Source organism: Patella vulgata, chromosome 2 (assembly GCF_932274485.2).
Source record: "Patella vulgata chromosome 2, xgPatVulg1.2, whole genome shotgun sequence".
Lineage (NCBI taxonomy): Eukaryota > Metazoa > Mollusca > Gastropoda > Patellidae > Patella > Patella vulgata.
In genome coordinates this window covers 87468580-87484207 of record NC_065880.2, presented here as the reverse complement: position 1 = coordinate 87484207, position 15628 = coordinate 87468580, and the positions used below count along the sequence as shown (strand labels likewise).

Sequence of the window (15628 nt, the reverse complement as noted above, 5' to 3'; positions counted from 1 at the left end):
TACATGTACTATCAAGTCGGCTCTATATAATAATAAACACTGCCAACCATATCATTATTAAATTTATATCATTTTTAATGTTGTCAGCTTGTAATTCACAGATTTTATCCGTGCAACATCATATCTTCATCAGATCACGTATGTGGAACATGTACTTGATGCCTAGCCCGTTGTCAGAAAATAATCCTTAAACATTTCAGTATATAAGACTGAAAGATAGGTTGCCAGGCAACGAAACATACACCCACAGCAGCTAAATCGGCCGAGCAGTCAACAAGAGTTGTCACATATTTTTACTTTTGTCAGTAATGAAACATTTATAATACACTAAATTCTGTGAAGAGTAACAACTCGTTCAGTAATTATCAGAAAATCATTAGAATTTGTTTTTTTTATAAAGTTCTGCCCCATACTAACGTTTAGCATACGAAACATTTAATATAGATTTAGCTGTTCAAGTTATCAAAATTCATTGAAAACCAATATACTTGTTCGTCTCAAGACCTTAAACTCTTTGTATCAATCTGAAGTCAATGGGATATTAACTTTAGCCTCTAGATCGTCCACAAGAATTTTCAAAGTTATCAATGCCCATAACTCTGGCAGTAATTATCGGAAATCGCTGAAAATAAATAGGCTTCTTCGTCAGGTGACCTTAAACGCTGTATATAAATTAAAAGTAAATCGGATATTAACTTTAGCCTCTAGAGCGTCCACAAGAATTTTCAAAGTGATCAAGGTCTATAACTCTGGCAGTAATTATCGGAAATCGCTGAAAATCAATAGGCTTCTTCGTCAGATGAACTTAAACGCTGTATATAAATTAAAAGTAAATCGGATATTAACTTTAGCCTCTAGAGCGTCCACAAGAATTTTCAAAGTGATCAAGGTCTATAACTCTGGCAGTAATTATCGGAAATCGCTGAAAATCAATAGGCTTCTTCGTCAGATGAACTTAAACATTGTGTATAAATTTAAAGTCAATTGGATATTAACTTTAGCCTCTAGAGCGTCCACAAGCAATTGTGGACGCCCGACAGGGGCGACGACAATATACACCACATTTCAATGTTGGCGTATAAAAATTAAGGATGCAGCTGGAATTGAAAAGTGTCCAGGGCCCGGTTCCTAGAAAATTCTTAAAGTAAGCACAAAGTCGTGCTTCACTTTTTCTTACTTAAGAAACTGATAAAAATACCGTCCCTAGAAAATTCTTAAGACCATTCTTACGTAAGCACAAGTCAAGTATAAGTCTAAGCACATTGTGACTGGTAAAGTTTACCATAAACTGAAACTACGACGCTCTTTAACGTCATATATATAAAATGTGCCAACAGATAAAAAAAACGCAGACACAAACTAACTGAAGAATTGTGAGAGCGCCCGATCTTAAAGTAGACTGTGTGTTTGTAGTCTATTGTTTACTAATTGGCAAATAAATAAAGTGGTTTCAGGGTAGAAGCGAAATTTTCTATAGCATTCTTAATTTCTTCTGGGGAAGGATTTTCTCTTTCTCTTTGGTATCAAAAGGTGTCGGAAATGTCGTCAAATAACTCAACGGTCAGCCATCTTTTTGAAGCAGAAACAGACTTAAGGTTGGTAAGCAAGCCCTATACCTTGCTTGGGACTTACTATGTTTAAGAACGAAGTTGTGCTTAAGTTTACTCTTGGAACGCATAATAACGTTCTTGTGCTTACAATGAAGTCTACTTAAAATCTAAGCACAAGAACGTTCTTAAGAATTTTCTGGGAACACAAAATAAGGTAAGTTTACTTAAATGCAAAGTCTACTAAAATCTAAGCACAAAAACGTGCTTAAGAATTTTTTAGGAATCTGGCCCTGGATTAAAACCTTTTCTGTCTTGTGTTGATTATTTTCTGAGGAATGCTGTGTTTAAGAACGAAGTTGTGCTTAAGTTTACTCTTGGAACGCATAATAACGTTCTTGTGCTTACAATGAAGTCTACTTAAAATCTAAGCACAAGAACGTTCTTAAGAATTTTCTGGGAACACAAAATAAGGTAAGTTTACTTAAATGCAAAGTCTACTAAAATCTAAGCACAAGAACGTGCTTAAGAATTTTCTAGGAATCTGGCCCTGGATTAAAACCTTTTCTGTCTTGTGTTGATTATTTTCTGAGGAATGCTGTTGCAGGGATTCTTCCACCCAGATTATGTAGGCCTACTTATCCATCTTCTCCATACTGCCTGTACAAAGGTGGAGAAGTGCGGGGCTTTAAAATATATATTTTACTGCAATGAAATCAATTAAATTGACTAAACTGTCCACAACCGTTGTCTCATTTATTCTTTAGCGAGTAATTGGCGCATTTACAATACCCCGAGATATAGCGTTCACATAATTTAGAATTAACAGAAATTGTTGATATTAACAAGGCTTCTTCATATCCCTAATGTAATCATATATTATTTTTAAGACAATCAGATAATTGTAGCCTGTAGAGTGTTGGCAAGAAATTGTGGACAACGGAGATGGGTGACAATATGCAACCACATTTCCATGTTGTGTAAAAAGAAATGGGGTCTAACATCCACCAACTCCACTCGACACAAACTAGGGTATTTCGGGACTAAGACATGGTTCAATTTTATTTCAATAATTTGCTTGCACATAGGGATCTTTAGCAGGAGGAAACCGGAGGACCCAGAGAAAACCCGCGAGGCTGGACAGGACTGTTGACCCTACTCATCACGTACAATTGGGGAATCGAACCCACGCCAGTTGACTCGATAACAGATCTTATGATACAGCACGCACATGCTAACCATTCGGCCATCCAACCTCCCCATGTTGGCCTATAAAAAAAGTATAAACAACTAATACTTCATGTAATCTTTATTAAGATGTTTTAATAGATTCTCTGGACAGGTCCCATAGAACTCTTAATATGAAGGGTTCGTACATTCTGCCAATTCTTCTTCAACAAGGAGACCAAGAAATTGATAGCCAAATTGACGTTGGTGTAGACCTCTTCTTGTGACATGTTGATGTGTCCGATACAAACGGACAAACACAATACCTGAAAATACAAGGCATTAAAATAAACAGGTGTACAAGTTTTGATTCTGAATGATTAAACGTGTTTAAACGTCTATTTTTCTGCATATACTGGGAGAATGAAGTCTGGAATATACCAGACAGTGTACTGTGAGCCAGAAAAAGAAATGGGGGTTAACGTCCACTCGACACAAACTAGATCATTTCGGGACTAACATATGGTTTAATTTTATTTCAATAATTCATTCCGCGTAAGGGTCTTTAGCAGTGGGAGGAAACCCGGAGGACCCCGAGAAAACCCACGAGGTTGGACAGGCGCCCCTACTCCTTGTCATGTACAACCAGGGATTTGAAACCATGCCAGTTAACTCAATTGACAGGCTTTATGATAAAGCACGCACGGTGCTAACCATTCGGCAATCCATCACACCCCCCCCCCCCCCCCCAGGCCAGAAAGCAATTGAATTCTACTATCAACATGTACAATTTATCTCATTTCTTGGGCTTGAAAGAACAAATAGGTGGTCCATGCCAGAGCCTCTGCCCAGCATCCTTGACAAGGAGGAACCACACCTAATCTTAAGGAATTTTCACAGCAAACACATGGATAGTACCTCCAGGTTAGCAACTGAGGCTCCCGATCAATTATCAACACATATGTTCTGCATTTTCTATAACGTCATTCTAATTGAATCCACGAGTTCCTGAGGTTTCAGCTTTGCTTGTTGGTACCATTCTCAGTGAGCGAAAGGATATCTCTTCAAATAATATCAGATCTAAAAATTGTCATCATTGAATGGTAGGTAAACAAGTCTCTGGTACTGTATATCTTAACGACTTCATTTCAATCAAAACTCAGGAATGTGGTTCAGATTCGGATAGGAGATAAAATTTGGTTTAACATCAGGGCTTGCCACGAGACGCGAGCAACTGCTCGCGCTCGCGTAAATCTACATTTACGCGAGCGGTTCGTTGCTCGCGCAAAATTTTAAGAAAACTCAGTAAAAATAATCAAAATATTGACAAGTTTATTGCCGAAACTAACCCAACAATGTCAATAACGTCATAAATTCGTCTGTCAAACTGAGATTCACCCAGCTGCACGCGTCATTTCCTCCTGAAATTTGATTGGCTAATAAAGTTACTCGCAACTTGTGTTACTAAAAATACACTTTAGACCTGAACGTCATGACTGGTTTTCCCACGAACACCAGTAACAAACACGTGATAATCGAGTCTAAAGTAAAGAATGTTTACATCCGGCATTTGGCATTCACGCTAAATGAACACGTCTCAAACTAATATTTATCGGTATTTCCTATTTTATCAGAACTTCGGTTTTTATTCCATTGTGCAGTCGTATAATTTTCAATCTAAGCGTAATAATGGCCAAAGGCAATCTGATTGCCCTATCCACATTTATTTCGTGGGGTGAAGAAATCCATACGGAAATTGGTTTTAATAAAGAAGAGTACGCATGACTATCAAAAACAGAAAGCGATGGTCACACATGTTTACTGCAAACTTTGTGCCAGGAATAGCAATTTTCTTATGATTTTAAATTGAAACAATGTTACAAAACGTGTGCTCACGCAAACAACATTTTGCGTGAGCAATTTTTATTGCTCGCCCAAACCTAAATTTGCGTGAGCAGTCATCTGCTCGCCATCAATTTATTCGTGGCCAGCCCTGAACATCCTACTTTTCTGCACCAACTGGGCTAATGAAGATGGGCATACATCACGCAGTATGGTATGAGGGATATTTTGCCCGTGACGGTAGCAATACGGCCTACACTTTTTTTCGAATTCTGTCAAAGAATTGACATCCAAATGACTAGACACCTGTCAAGACAATCGACCTGCACCAGTTACAAGAGGAAACCACAGGAAAATCCCTTGAACTTTCCCGTCTACACAGGAAGACAGAACTGAGGTTTAATGTCCACAACACAAATAGGTTATTTCGGGACTAACACATGGTTCAATTTTATTTCAATAATTCCCTTAGACACCAAGCCAATGCAGCTCTCATCTCCATTGGATTAGAAAGTTCTACTATATATAATGATACAAGTTTATACTTTATAAAGTAGGGTATTGTTTACCCAGAATAGAGGCATAAGGCCAGAATTCAACCTCAGAAAAAATTTATATATCACCATCTTTAGGTCTGGTAATACATGCAACAAAATTTACATCATAGGTTGATAATTCAGATTCATTGATCAGAATTCCTGCTCTTTGCTACCAAATACACTAGACTTAATGTTTTATTATCCGAACACATTGTTACGTATAAGTTAGAAACGGCCACTTGACCTTAAGATCTGTAAAGATCAAACCAACAGCTTAACCAAATCCAGAATTCGTTTAACAATATTTTGAAAATTTTATGAAAATCTTGGAGGTCTGCTAGAGTCATACATTTGAATTGTACAATATTCTGGTGAATTTCTAGTCTTGAATTATTATTGTAGTACCTACCTTTTTCATCTGGAATTTGATGGTTCCTTTGACCTGGTTGACCTTACTGACAATCGACTGATTGTGGGAGATGGGGGTGGGGAATTTACCAGCCTTGTTTAAACCGGGTCCCAGTAATCGAGGAATCTGTTTAATTAAAGTTTCAGACGCAAGGAAAGCATCGTATTTCTTGGCTGAAATGATAAATGACAATTTAATGAAATGAGTTTTTAACATCCTACTTTTCTACAATGACTGGGCTAATGAACCCAGCCATGCAGTGTGCTATGGGGGAATTATTGCCCGGATAGCGGCACTACGGCCTACTCTTATGTTAAATTCCAACTGCCAAGGGATCTTTTACTTGCACGGCAATATGTACATTGATCCTTGGTTTTTCATACCATCAGAATGACTATACATTGTCCCTTGTCAGGCCCTCGGTCCTGCACCACTGATGGGGGAACCCCGTCGAAAAAAATCCTGATGAACTTTCCTGGCCAATGCAGGGAAAGGACATGTGACCTCCAGGTTAGTGAAGAATTGATGTTGATAATTCAACATACCTAGTTTTTTGACAAGTTTCTTGTCTTTGTTGAGTTTTTTCAAGGAATCTGCGTCCATACAAGGAAAATCATTAGCTTTAGCCTGATCACAATGAATCTGATCACCAAGGACACATACTCTCATCTTAGGTTTTGGAACATGACGTAATCTAAAAAATAAAAAAAAATATATCCACATTAGAAAGATGAGTAGACCATCTAACATGAGAAATAAAACGTATTTATTTAAATTTAACATCAAGAATAACTAACAATGGATTGAAATGGAGTTTAACATTAACTCGTCACACGTCACAAACTAGGTCATTTCGGGACAAACACATGGTTCAATTTTAATTCACATGCCTGTAGGGGTCTTTAGCAGTGGGAGGACCCAGAGAAAACCCACATAATTCCAATTATCAGGGGTTTTTTTTCATGCAAATCAATGTGAATACTGGAACTTTTTTTAGGGGTCCCATCCCAATGACTAGCCACCATTCCTTGTCCTGAACGAAGGAGACAGGGAACTCACGCTGGAAATCTGGAGGTATTTTCTCCACCAACACTAGGATCGAACCTTCGCATCACTGAACCAACGTTGGGGGGGGGGGGGGTATACTAGAGGATATGAACATCGGAGTCAAGAAAAAAAAAAAAGAACTGCTCTCAAAAAGGAATCTTCAGCACCAAGGCACAGGTGGATTTTAGGAGCTTGTCTCACAGGGGGTGAGAATTTTTGAAATTTCGGCTTACCATAATTAAGACTAGTTCTGGCAAGTAAACGCCTAGTGCGTTGAGATTTTTACTTGCAACATCAGAATTGCTTCAATGCTTCTTTATGTTGGCACAAAGCAGTGCAAGAATTGTTTTTCAGCAGAGGAGCATTTGCCTCACCAAAGAATGCCAGTAGGACCCATTCTCAGGCTTCATGGCAAGTGTCGGTGGAAACGATCAATTTAAGATTTTAAAATAGAAATTGAATTTTAATACAAACCACGACATGTCGAGGTTGATAAAACACCCAGGACGTGGGTGGCGGATACTGACCGTAAGTCAAAGGTCAGATCCTACCTAATTATTTATTGACCCTAGGTAGGGGTCACGTTGACTCGAGAGCCAACTACCCTTTCAGTTTCGCACTGGCAGAGACAGATTCGAAAGAATTAGGTTCACTATGAGTTTTTATACAATTATTCTAAAACATTGTTCAATCTGACCAAAATTTAGAAGTGGTTCAATTTGGTGGTGTTTTTTTCAAATTTTGAAATCTGCCAGATAATTTAGTTCCATCTGCCATTACGAGACCTGCGGGTGGTTACAAGAGAAAAGAATTGTGTCCCAGGCGTACTGAATGGTTCCGGAGAAACGCTTGTCCTTCTGGGGATCGTAGTTCTTCAAACCAATTTGCAGTTCAATTGACTCGGTGAACTTTCGCTTCTTGGTCTTGGTAGCATACTCAAAGATATTTGTAATGGATTCCCTCAGATTTTCTCTGTTGATCTTACTGAAATACAAAATTTTATTTCACAGTTAAGTTTACAATTGATTAAGGACAGATAGTAACCATCAGACTCAGCAGACTGTCTTTCTAGAGGTGGAGACCAATCTTTGTGGAGACCAATCCGAAAGAAAACCTGTCTGCTAGTCTTCCGACAGGCTCTTCCCTTTCAGAAGTAGCAAGTACACAATTTCTTCAATCAAATCAACTCTAAATATTAATCACCAACAAAAATGGGCTCTATTTCAGTATCGCACCTCTACCAGTTCCCATGATCATAGAAACTTGAAATTTTCAGGGGGTATTCATGGGGCCTAGCCATGACCTCACACCAAATTTTAGCCGAATCTGTCAATAACTTTTTATTTTACTGTAGTTTAGCTTATACGAGAGAAAGTTTATCCGATTTTGGCGCCATTTTGTTTGTTGGCTATTTAGACTCGAATAACAAGACAGGGTTAGGGTTAGGGCTAGTCCTGTCTACATCTTGAGACTGACGAAATCTACAGGTCCTAGCACTTACCCTAACCCACATATGACGTCATTCGAGCCTAAATAGTCAACAAACAAAATGGCGTCAAAATTGGATAAACTTATCTCTTATAGAAGCTAAACTAAGGTAAAATAAAAAGTTATTGACCGATTCGGCTTAAATTTGGTGTGAGGTCATTGCTAGCCCACCCAAAACATCCCCTGAAAATTTCAAATCTCTACGACCCCGGGAACTGGTAGAGGTGCGATACTGAAATAGAGCCCAAAAATGATAGGCCTCCCTTTTTCCCCGATCACTTTCTGGCCTAAACAATTTCCTTTACGTTGGTCAACTTTGTGTGGGGTGGTTTCATGCAACTCCTAATTTGTTTATTCACGAAGCGACTACAAAGTTTGTTTTAAAAAATAATATTATTTTGTTTATTTCTTCTATATTCAGTGATTTAATCGAAATAAACAAAACTTATTTAAGATAATACAGAAAAAAGTTTGATTATTTGCAGGCTATTTCACAACAAGTTGTAAGCCATTTGTTCACCATTATTCAGAAATATGTCCATGTGTGTCATGGTCAACTTTTATCCAATATACATATTAACGACGTTAATGTCGAATTAAATACTATATGAGTATTAAAGACAAAGAATTTTAAGTCACAATATCGGATATTTTATTTTGCTAAACCATATTATTTCTAAGATGACTTCGGATTTGAAGACGAACTTTCAACACACCTCATCTTGAAGGCTGACACGCTACTAAAAGGCCGATAACTGGATAGAGTCTCGCGATCCAGGGGTGAATTCGGGCGGTCCAACTCGAGGTACTTGAGTCGACTCGATTTCGTTCGCGCGTCCCGAGTTTCGGTGATGTCGGGTCATGTGACCAACTCGAGTGACCTACACGAATACTCCCCATTCCACGAGGAGCATGTCGAATCGAGTCGAATCGGAACACGTGATCTTCTAAATGAAATGGCGGCGAACGAAATTTGTTTTAAATGTGAAGCCTGTGAGCTTATCACAGACACGCTAGATGAAATCCAGAACCACAGCTGTAAAGCTCCAATAAATGGTAATGAGAAAGCGAGTAAGGCACCAGTGCAGAGTACAAGTGGGATAGAACAGCATTTTTGGAGCGAGTCGGCAACTAAAGCCATGCTTAACATGCGTTTATCGATGAATAAAGAGTTTCTGAAAGCCCGCGCCCATTCAGTGCTTTGGAAAAAAGTTGTTCAGGCAGTGAAAAAACAAGACTCGGATTTTGAAGCTACAGAAACGCAATGTGTTAACAAGTTCAAGGCAATAAAAAAGCAGTATGTCCAATGTGTTGATCATAACAGCAAAACCGGTAATGATCCAATAACCTGTAAATTTTACGATGAGTTTGATGAAGTGTTCGGTACCTCTGACAGTGCAAAACCCCTGTTTACTTTGGCGAATGAAAAGCGAGAACCCCCAGCCCCCAAAAAGTTCAAGTGTATGGCTAAGAATCAGGGTAAAAATAATGCAGATACAGAGGACGCCGATACCAGTATTGAACTAGAGAAGGATGATGAGGGTGAAGATGTTCCAGGGCGAAAAAAGCGGATTAGAGGCCAACCCACTGCTGTTCTGAAATGGCTTTCCAATTACCAAGAAGATCAAAAAGAGCAATTCAAACAACGGGAAGACCGAGCTGAAAAACAACATCAGGATAAGTTGGAGCGATTTGATAAGCTCCTCTCACTTTTTGGCAATAAGGATAAGGAATGAACACAATTTGTTGCGATATTCGTCGTACACGTAAAACGATACATAACAAAAACTATAACTGTTTTATTCATATTTTATTTAATGGTCATATGTTCAAAGATTCGTTGAAAAACACTGTATAATTCTTTTATCCATATTTTAATGTACATAATTATCATGTTCAAAGATACGTTGAGAACATTGTATAATTGTTTTATTCATATTTTAATTTTCATAATTATCATGTTCAAAGATTTGTTGAAAAACATTGTTCATGTCAGTTGAACAGTGAGTCGTTGACGGTGTTTCTGAATTAGTTGATGTTCCAGTTAGGCCACATAATTGTATTTCGTATCTTAGTGCGTGGATGAAAAATTCACATTTTTGCTAGTTTAGCTTTTTTATTCAATGTATATTTTATTGTAATATCGGATTTATTACAAAAGTTAAAAATAAATGTTTTAAATAAATTCCAAACAAGTTTATTGTGAAGCTCTTTATAAGGCCTGTATTTTCGGAGCAAATTTCAATACAGGATCAACGATTTACGATGGCGACTAAACGGTTTCTCTTCTGATATCCAGCAGCCGCATTGATGATCTAGGTCATCATGAGCCAACACACACATATTGTGGAGAACACAAGCCGAAATGATGAATTCACAGATATGTTGCATCAGCCTGCTCCTATCTCCACACTGATCTGTGAATGGAATGTCTCGGAGTTTTCTAAATCGCCCTTTAAGGTGGCCGATTGCCCTTTCAACCACTTGTCGATCACTAGAGAGATTGTAGTTGAAATTTCTCCGATGGGTTGTCAACTGTCCATTGTCCTTGAATGGGGGTATTAGCCAGTTTTTCACAGGGTAAGCGGAGTCACCGAGCAAGTGGTCATCATCTTCGAAGATGCGATGGTCCTCCGCCTTTTCATAAATGGGACTATTCCGAAGAACACGGGCATCATGTGCTGACCCTGGATAACCGACAAAAACATCATTAATCATTAACATATCATCAACCACAACTTGTAACGCTACTGAGCAGATTTTTTTTCGGTTCAAGTAAGACCGGTCATTGCCAACTGGGTTCGTTATTCTTATATGTGTTCCATCGATAACACCAATGACGCCAGGTATTTTCGTAAATTTTCCTTTTATCTCTCTTCTCCTTTGATTATTCGGCCATTGAATAAACTTATATGATAAAGCTGATATAACTCCTGCTACGTGATGAACAATACTATGCTCAGTAGATTTTGACAACTTAAAGTTGAAGGCTATATTTCTCATGCTGCATTGGTTGCTCAAATACCACACAAACACGAGTAGTTGCTTCTTAGGCGGAACTGAATCATAACCTCCACCAACGTAATTAACATCTGGTACCAGATATGCTTCTACTTCTCTCAAAAGTAGCATGAATGTTTCTTTATTTAGTCGGCAATGATACCTAAAATCTTCTTCATTCAAATTAATCACAAGCTCAGTGAAACCCTCCACTTTTGGCACACTTGGTCTTTTGGAAATTAATGCAGGAATAATTGGAGCTATGTCACTGTCTTCATAGTCATCATTTTCATTCAATATTTCTTCCAGAAAAGCATAAATTGCAAATCTGTCTATTGGCGCTGTCATTTTGGAATTGGAAATTTACTCGAGAACGTTCGTACGATCAACTCTAGTCCCGAGTGACTCGAGAGCGTTCGGGTAATCAACTCTCGTAACTCGCGAGTTGGAAAACCCGAGAGTCAATCGGGTAGAACGCCCGAATTCGAACTAAGAAATCTCGCGTGAATTGACGCGATTCGGAGCAGCCATACTTTCTGTGATGAAGTAATCCTTCTTCGTGTGTCCACAATTTATTTCAAAATGAAAGACTCTGGCGTGAATGATTAAAAGCTTAATAATTATAAATATTTATTCAGAAAGATTTAAAAATGGTCACTGACTACAATACACAACTTGTCTCAACCGAGGTAAGAGAGAATCGGGTTGTAAACAAACATTGAAAATAAAAAACATTTATTATGAACAGGAACCAAATCTGAGTCTGAGTTTCAGAAGTGAAAATAACATTGCAACATGAAGTACAAGTTCAATCCATTTTCAGTTCCGGTTCGTTGACTTTTATTACATTTATTCCAACCTTTTAAAAACCTAATAAATGTACATATATGTATATAACCATGTTCATTAATTTGGTTTCTGAATAAAGTAGGCCTAGTCATTGGATTGAGATCAAAATGAATATACAGCAGTGTCAACAGCTTAAAACTGATCTAGCTATTTACTGTGTAGGCGTACCATTGGTCATGGTGTAAAAATCTCACCAGGGTGCTCGATTGTTTGTCTCAGTCTGTAATGTTTCGAATTGACTGAACTCCAACCGAATGATATAGAATTATAATATTGGGTTTTGTTTTGTCACATTTCTGCCATCTTAAATTAAAACTGTAGGTCTACGCTGTGGACATGGTCCAATGGTGTGAGCAGAAATGTTATGTAATCAAATGTTTCAGCTGTGCGATGGTGATTGGTTGTGATTCAATCAGATTAAAACACAGATCCCGTTTCGTTTTTTTATAGTTCAAAATTTTGTTTTATAGGTCTTCACAACACTAGGATCTGGAAGAGTTGTTATATAACACGCGTACCGTTCTGCTTAAAGTTAAGGATTAGCCAATGAAACGATCTGTTACGGCGAGTTCTTGGCGTGCAATGCACAAAACTGTGGATAAACCACTAGTAATATCAACTCTGATTGATTAATCAATGTCATTGTCTGATGTCATAGGGGCAAAAGCCGCTAGTATGACCCCTGATGTGACCTTCCACTAGAACCGGTCAGATTTTTATGTAGTGTAGGCCATCGAAAGTATAAAAAAAAAAGAAACGAAATATAGATCTGTATTTTAAACAGATTGGATGATATTCAGGGAATTCCATTTCGGGGCATTAAGTGGAATATCACCTTATCTTGTTAGGGCTTATAGACTGCCTGAAACCATCCTAAATAGATCTTATTAGACTGCCCAAACCACAAGCATAACATCGACGTTAAACGGTGCTAATTAGACAGATATTTATAGCATAAAACACTCTTTTCGGGCAGCATGTAAATTTTACATAATGATATAGAGATCAAAAATACATAAAAAGTGGATGATATACATTATTAAGAAAGTATATGTACAAGACTAATGATCGACTATAATATACATGAAAAAAAAAAATTCTTTATCGAGATGGCCTTGATAAGGAGTTTGGAGATGTGTTGCCAACTCGTCACCTCATTATAATTTAGAGCAATCTTGGACTTAAAGGTATCTAGAGTTGTATGTGTAGGTAAAAAAGACTACCGGTACATCCCAACATTTATACCTATGTATTTATTTTTAAGTGTTTTAAAGGGACAATAACACTCTTGCTGGCTTGACAGCTCCAGAAATAAAAAATAGCCTTATTCTAATTACTAGATGTGTTAGTGTCTTACCTGTTGTGTAAATTATCCATTAAATCCTATTTTACTTGTCCAGAGGATTCGAAAATATTTTTAAATCTAAGTTTCATTTGAAAAGCTATACGTCAGGCTTTTCAAATCATTTAGTTGAATTTTTCCAATTTTTTTAAATTAGGTGTGTTAAGATGAAATTTGTATCATCAATTAATTGGAATATTGTAAAATAGTACAATTTGTTGACTTGAATAAAGATTGGGACATATTATTCAGTTACAACAAGAGTGGTATTGAGCCTTTAACAGGTAGGGGGGTTGGATGGCTGAATGGTTAGCGTGCGCGCGCTGTATCATAAAGTCTGTCATTGAGTCGACTGGCGTGGTTTCGAATCCCCGGTTGTACGTGACAAGGAGTAGGGGCGCCTGTCCAACCTCGTGGGTTTTCTCCGGGTCCTCCGGTTTCCTCCCACTGCTAAAGACCCCTATGCGTAAGCGAATTATTGAAATAAAATTAAACCATATGTTAGTCCCGAAATGACCTAGTTTGTGTCGAGTGGATGTTAAACCCCATTTCTCTCTCTCTCTTTAACAGGTAGAAAATTTATGATAATGATAATACTAAAGATAGGAAAAATATCTTGGTAATCAGGGGTAAACAAAATAATTCAAAAACTGACTGGTTGGCAAACGTTTGAAATCAAAGCCCCGATTACAAAATCTATCCCTATTTTCTTTAGTTGTCTAAATATCAGTTATATGTTATTTTTTTTTATATACCAGAATGGAAGTACTGCTGATGAAATAAAAGTAACATGTATTATACGAAATATGGTCAACTCTCAAAGCTCGACTCGTCATACTGTCACATTACCCGTTTCCATGGGAATTACAGAAGCAACGGCAGAAATATCAAAGATCTGTGGATTCGAGAGGCATACCGTATCCATTAGATACGAGTATAAAAATGGTGAAAAAATGGAAGAAGTAAGAAAAATTGATTATTCCCTTTACAGGGGAAGTAACAAATGTTACAAGACCCTATGAATAATAGTTTGGGTAGCAAGCTATTTAAACATACATTATGCAAGAGATAAATCAGCCTATTGCAGGTCTTTCTTTAGGCTTGGAATGTTATATAAACTATTAATTAGATATTTATTAACATGAAAACAGCTTAATCAACCATCGATGGCATCGGATACTCAAGATTTTAACTAGATTAGAACAATTCACTATTTAAGAATTTAATTTAAAAATGGGAAAGCAAGGCTAAGTCTCGAATATACCAGTGCCCTGGTTACTACTATGCACACATCTTGTCAAAACTACAAACAGTGATAACTTTGCTGAGAAGTAATTTGAATGAAATTTTCAATATTTTCATTTTACATTATCTATTTTCGAGCTATTATAGCAACAATGGTCAGCTCTTTATCTAAATCTTACATAATGTATCTTTAAACTGAATGCATAATAAAAGTGATATCAATACCATATGAGCTCATTACCTGATATATGAAAGTTCAAGTACACTAATAGTAAGTGCAGGAGGACCGCACTACACGCAAAACAAAAATCTACAAGATAAACCTGCGGACAAGACAGAAAATAGACACTGCAAACAATAAACAAATATCAAATTAAGTGAATGGATCCGGGGGGGGGAGGGGCAGCCGTAAGCGTCCACTGCGCTGTACAGTACCGGGCCTGTTATGGTTCAGACTTCACTAACAATGATAAAAAATGATTTAAAAAAAAGAGATGTAACGGAAATAATATTAGTAGAGATGGTCGTGTGACATCACACAATGTTTATTCACACCATAAGATATATGTGGTTATTTTTCAGGTATTTTTAGATGACATGCCAGATCAACCATTATCAATGGTGTGTAACGTCGACTGTAAACGTCAAGATTTTTATGTTTTTGAGAAAGATGGTGTGGAACCTAAAAAACTAGAGGTACCAATAGTTTTACATTTTTCTAATGTGTCATTCCTTGATTCTCCAAGGTTTGGTTGATTTGAAGTTTAACTTTGGCTATACCATTAATAAAATAAATTTGGTTTTAACATCTTACTATTCTGCACTTACTGGGCTAATGAACACGGGTATGCACCGTACAGTGTGCTGTTCTTTGCCAGGCCCTCTGTCCTGTATCACTGACAAGGGTATAACAAATACACCAAAAATTGACAACGTAACAAAATTAAACATACATTATGCAAGAGCCAAATCTGCATATTAGACATTGATTAACTTATCCAGACCATAATCAACTCTAGATGGCACTTCTAGCCTGCGATCTTAAGTGGATTGTGAGCCGATTTACTGCATAACTTTCCTTCTCGATTTAAAGATTAAATGGATAATCAAGACTATGCTGTTTATCGTACTGACTTTAGTAATGATGACCGAG

The 15628-nt window shown here is 37.4% G+C and overlaps 2 protein-coding genes across 3 annotated transcripts in view; one reads left to right on the top strand and one right to left on the bottom strand.

Moving 5' to 3' along the window:
- Nucleotides 1-2841: 2841 nt before the first annotated feature.
- LOC126811524 (60S ribosomal protein L10a-2) lies at nt 2842-8795 on the bottom strand. Its single transcript, XM_050537212.2, has 5 exons — nt 8756-8795; nt 7380-7535; nt 6050-6198; nt 5505-5677; nt 2842-3040 (listed from the first exon to the last, which is right to left on the bottom strand). The coding sequence occupies exons 1-5, from the start codon at nt 8758-8760 to the stop codon at nt 2870-2872; spliced, it is 654 nt and encodes a 217-aa protein (XP_050393169.1). The 5' UTR covers nt 8761-8795; the 3' UTR covers nt 2842-2869.
- A 2757-nt stretch (nt 8796-11552) lies between these two features.
- The window catches only part of LOC126811514 (ubiquitin carboxyl-terminal hydrolase 47), a 42057-nt gene continuing 37981 nt past the window's right edge, over nt 11553-15628 (top strand). The window contains exons 1-3 of one of the 2 annotated variants that reach the window (XM_050537186.2): nt 11553-11728; nt 13989-14192; nt 15058-15171. In XM_050537186.2, coding sequence (XP_050393143.1) covers nt 11690-11728; nt 13989-14192; nt 15058-15171 — 357 coding nt within the window. In that variant the 5' untranslated portion in view covers nt 11553-11689. Of the gene's footprint in view, nt 11868-13988; nt 14193-15057; nt 15172-15628 lie in introns of both variants that reach the window. The other variant, XM_050537187.2, reaches the window with a different exon arrangement.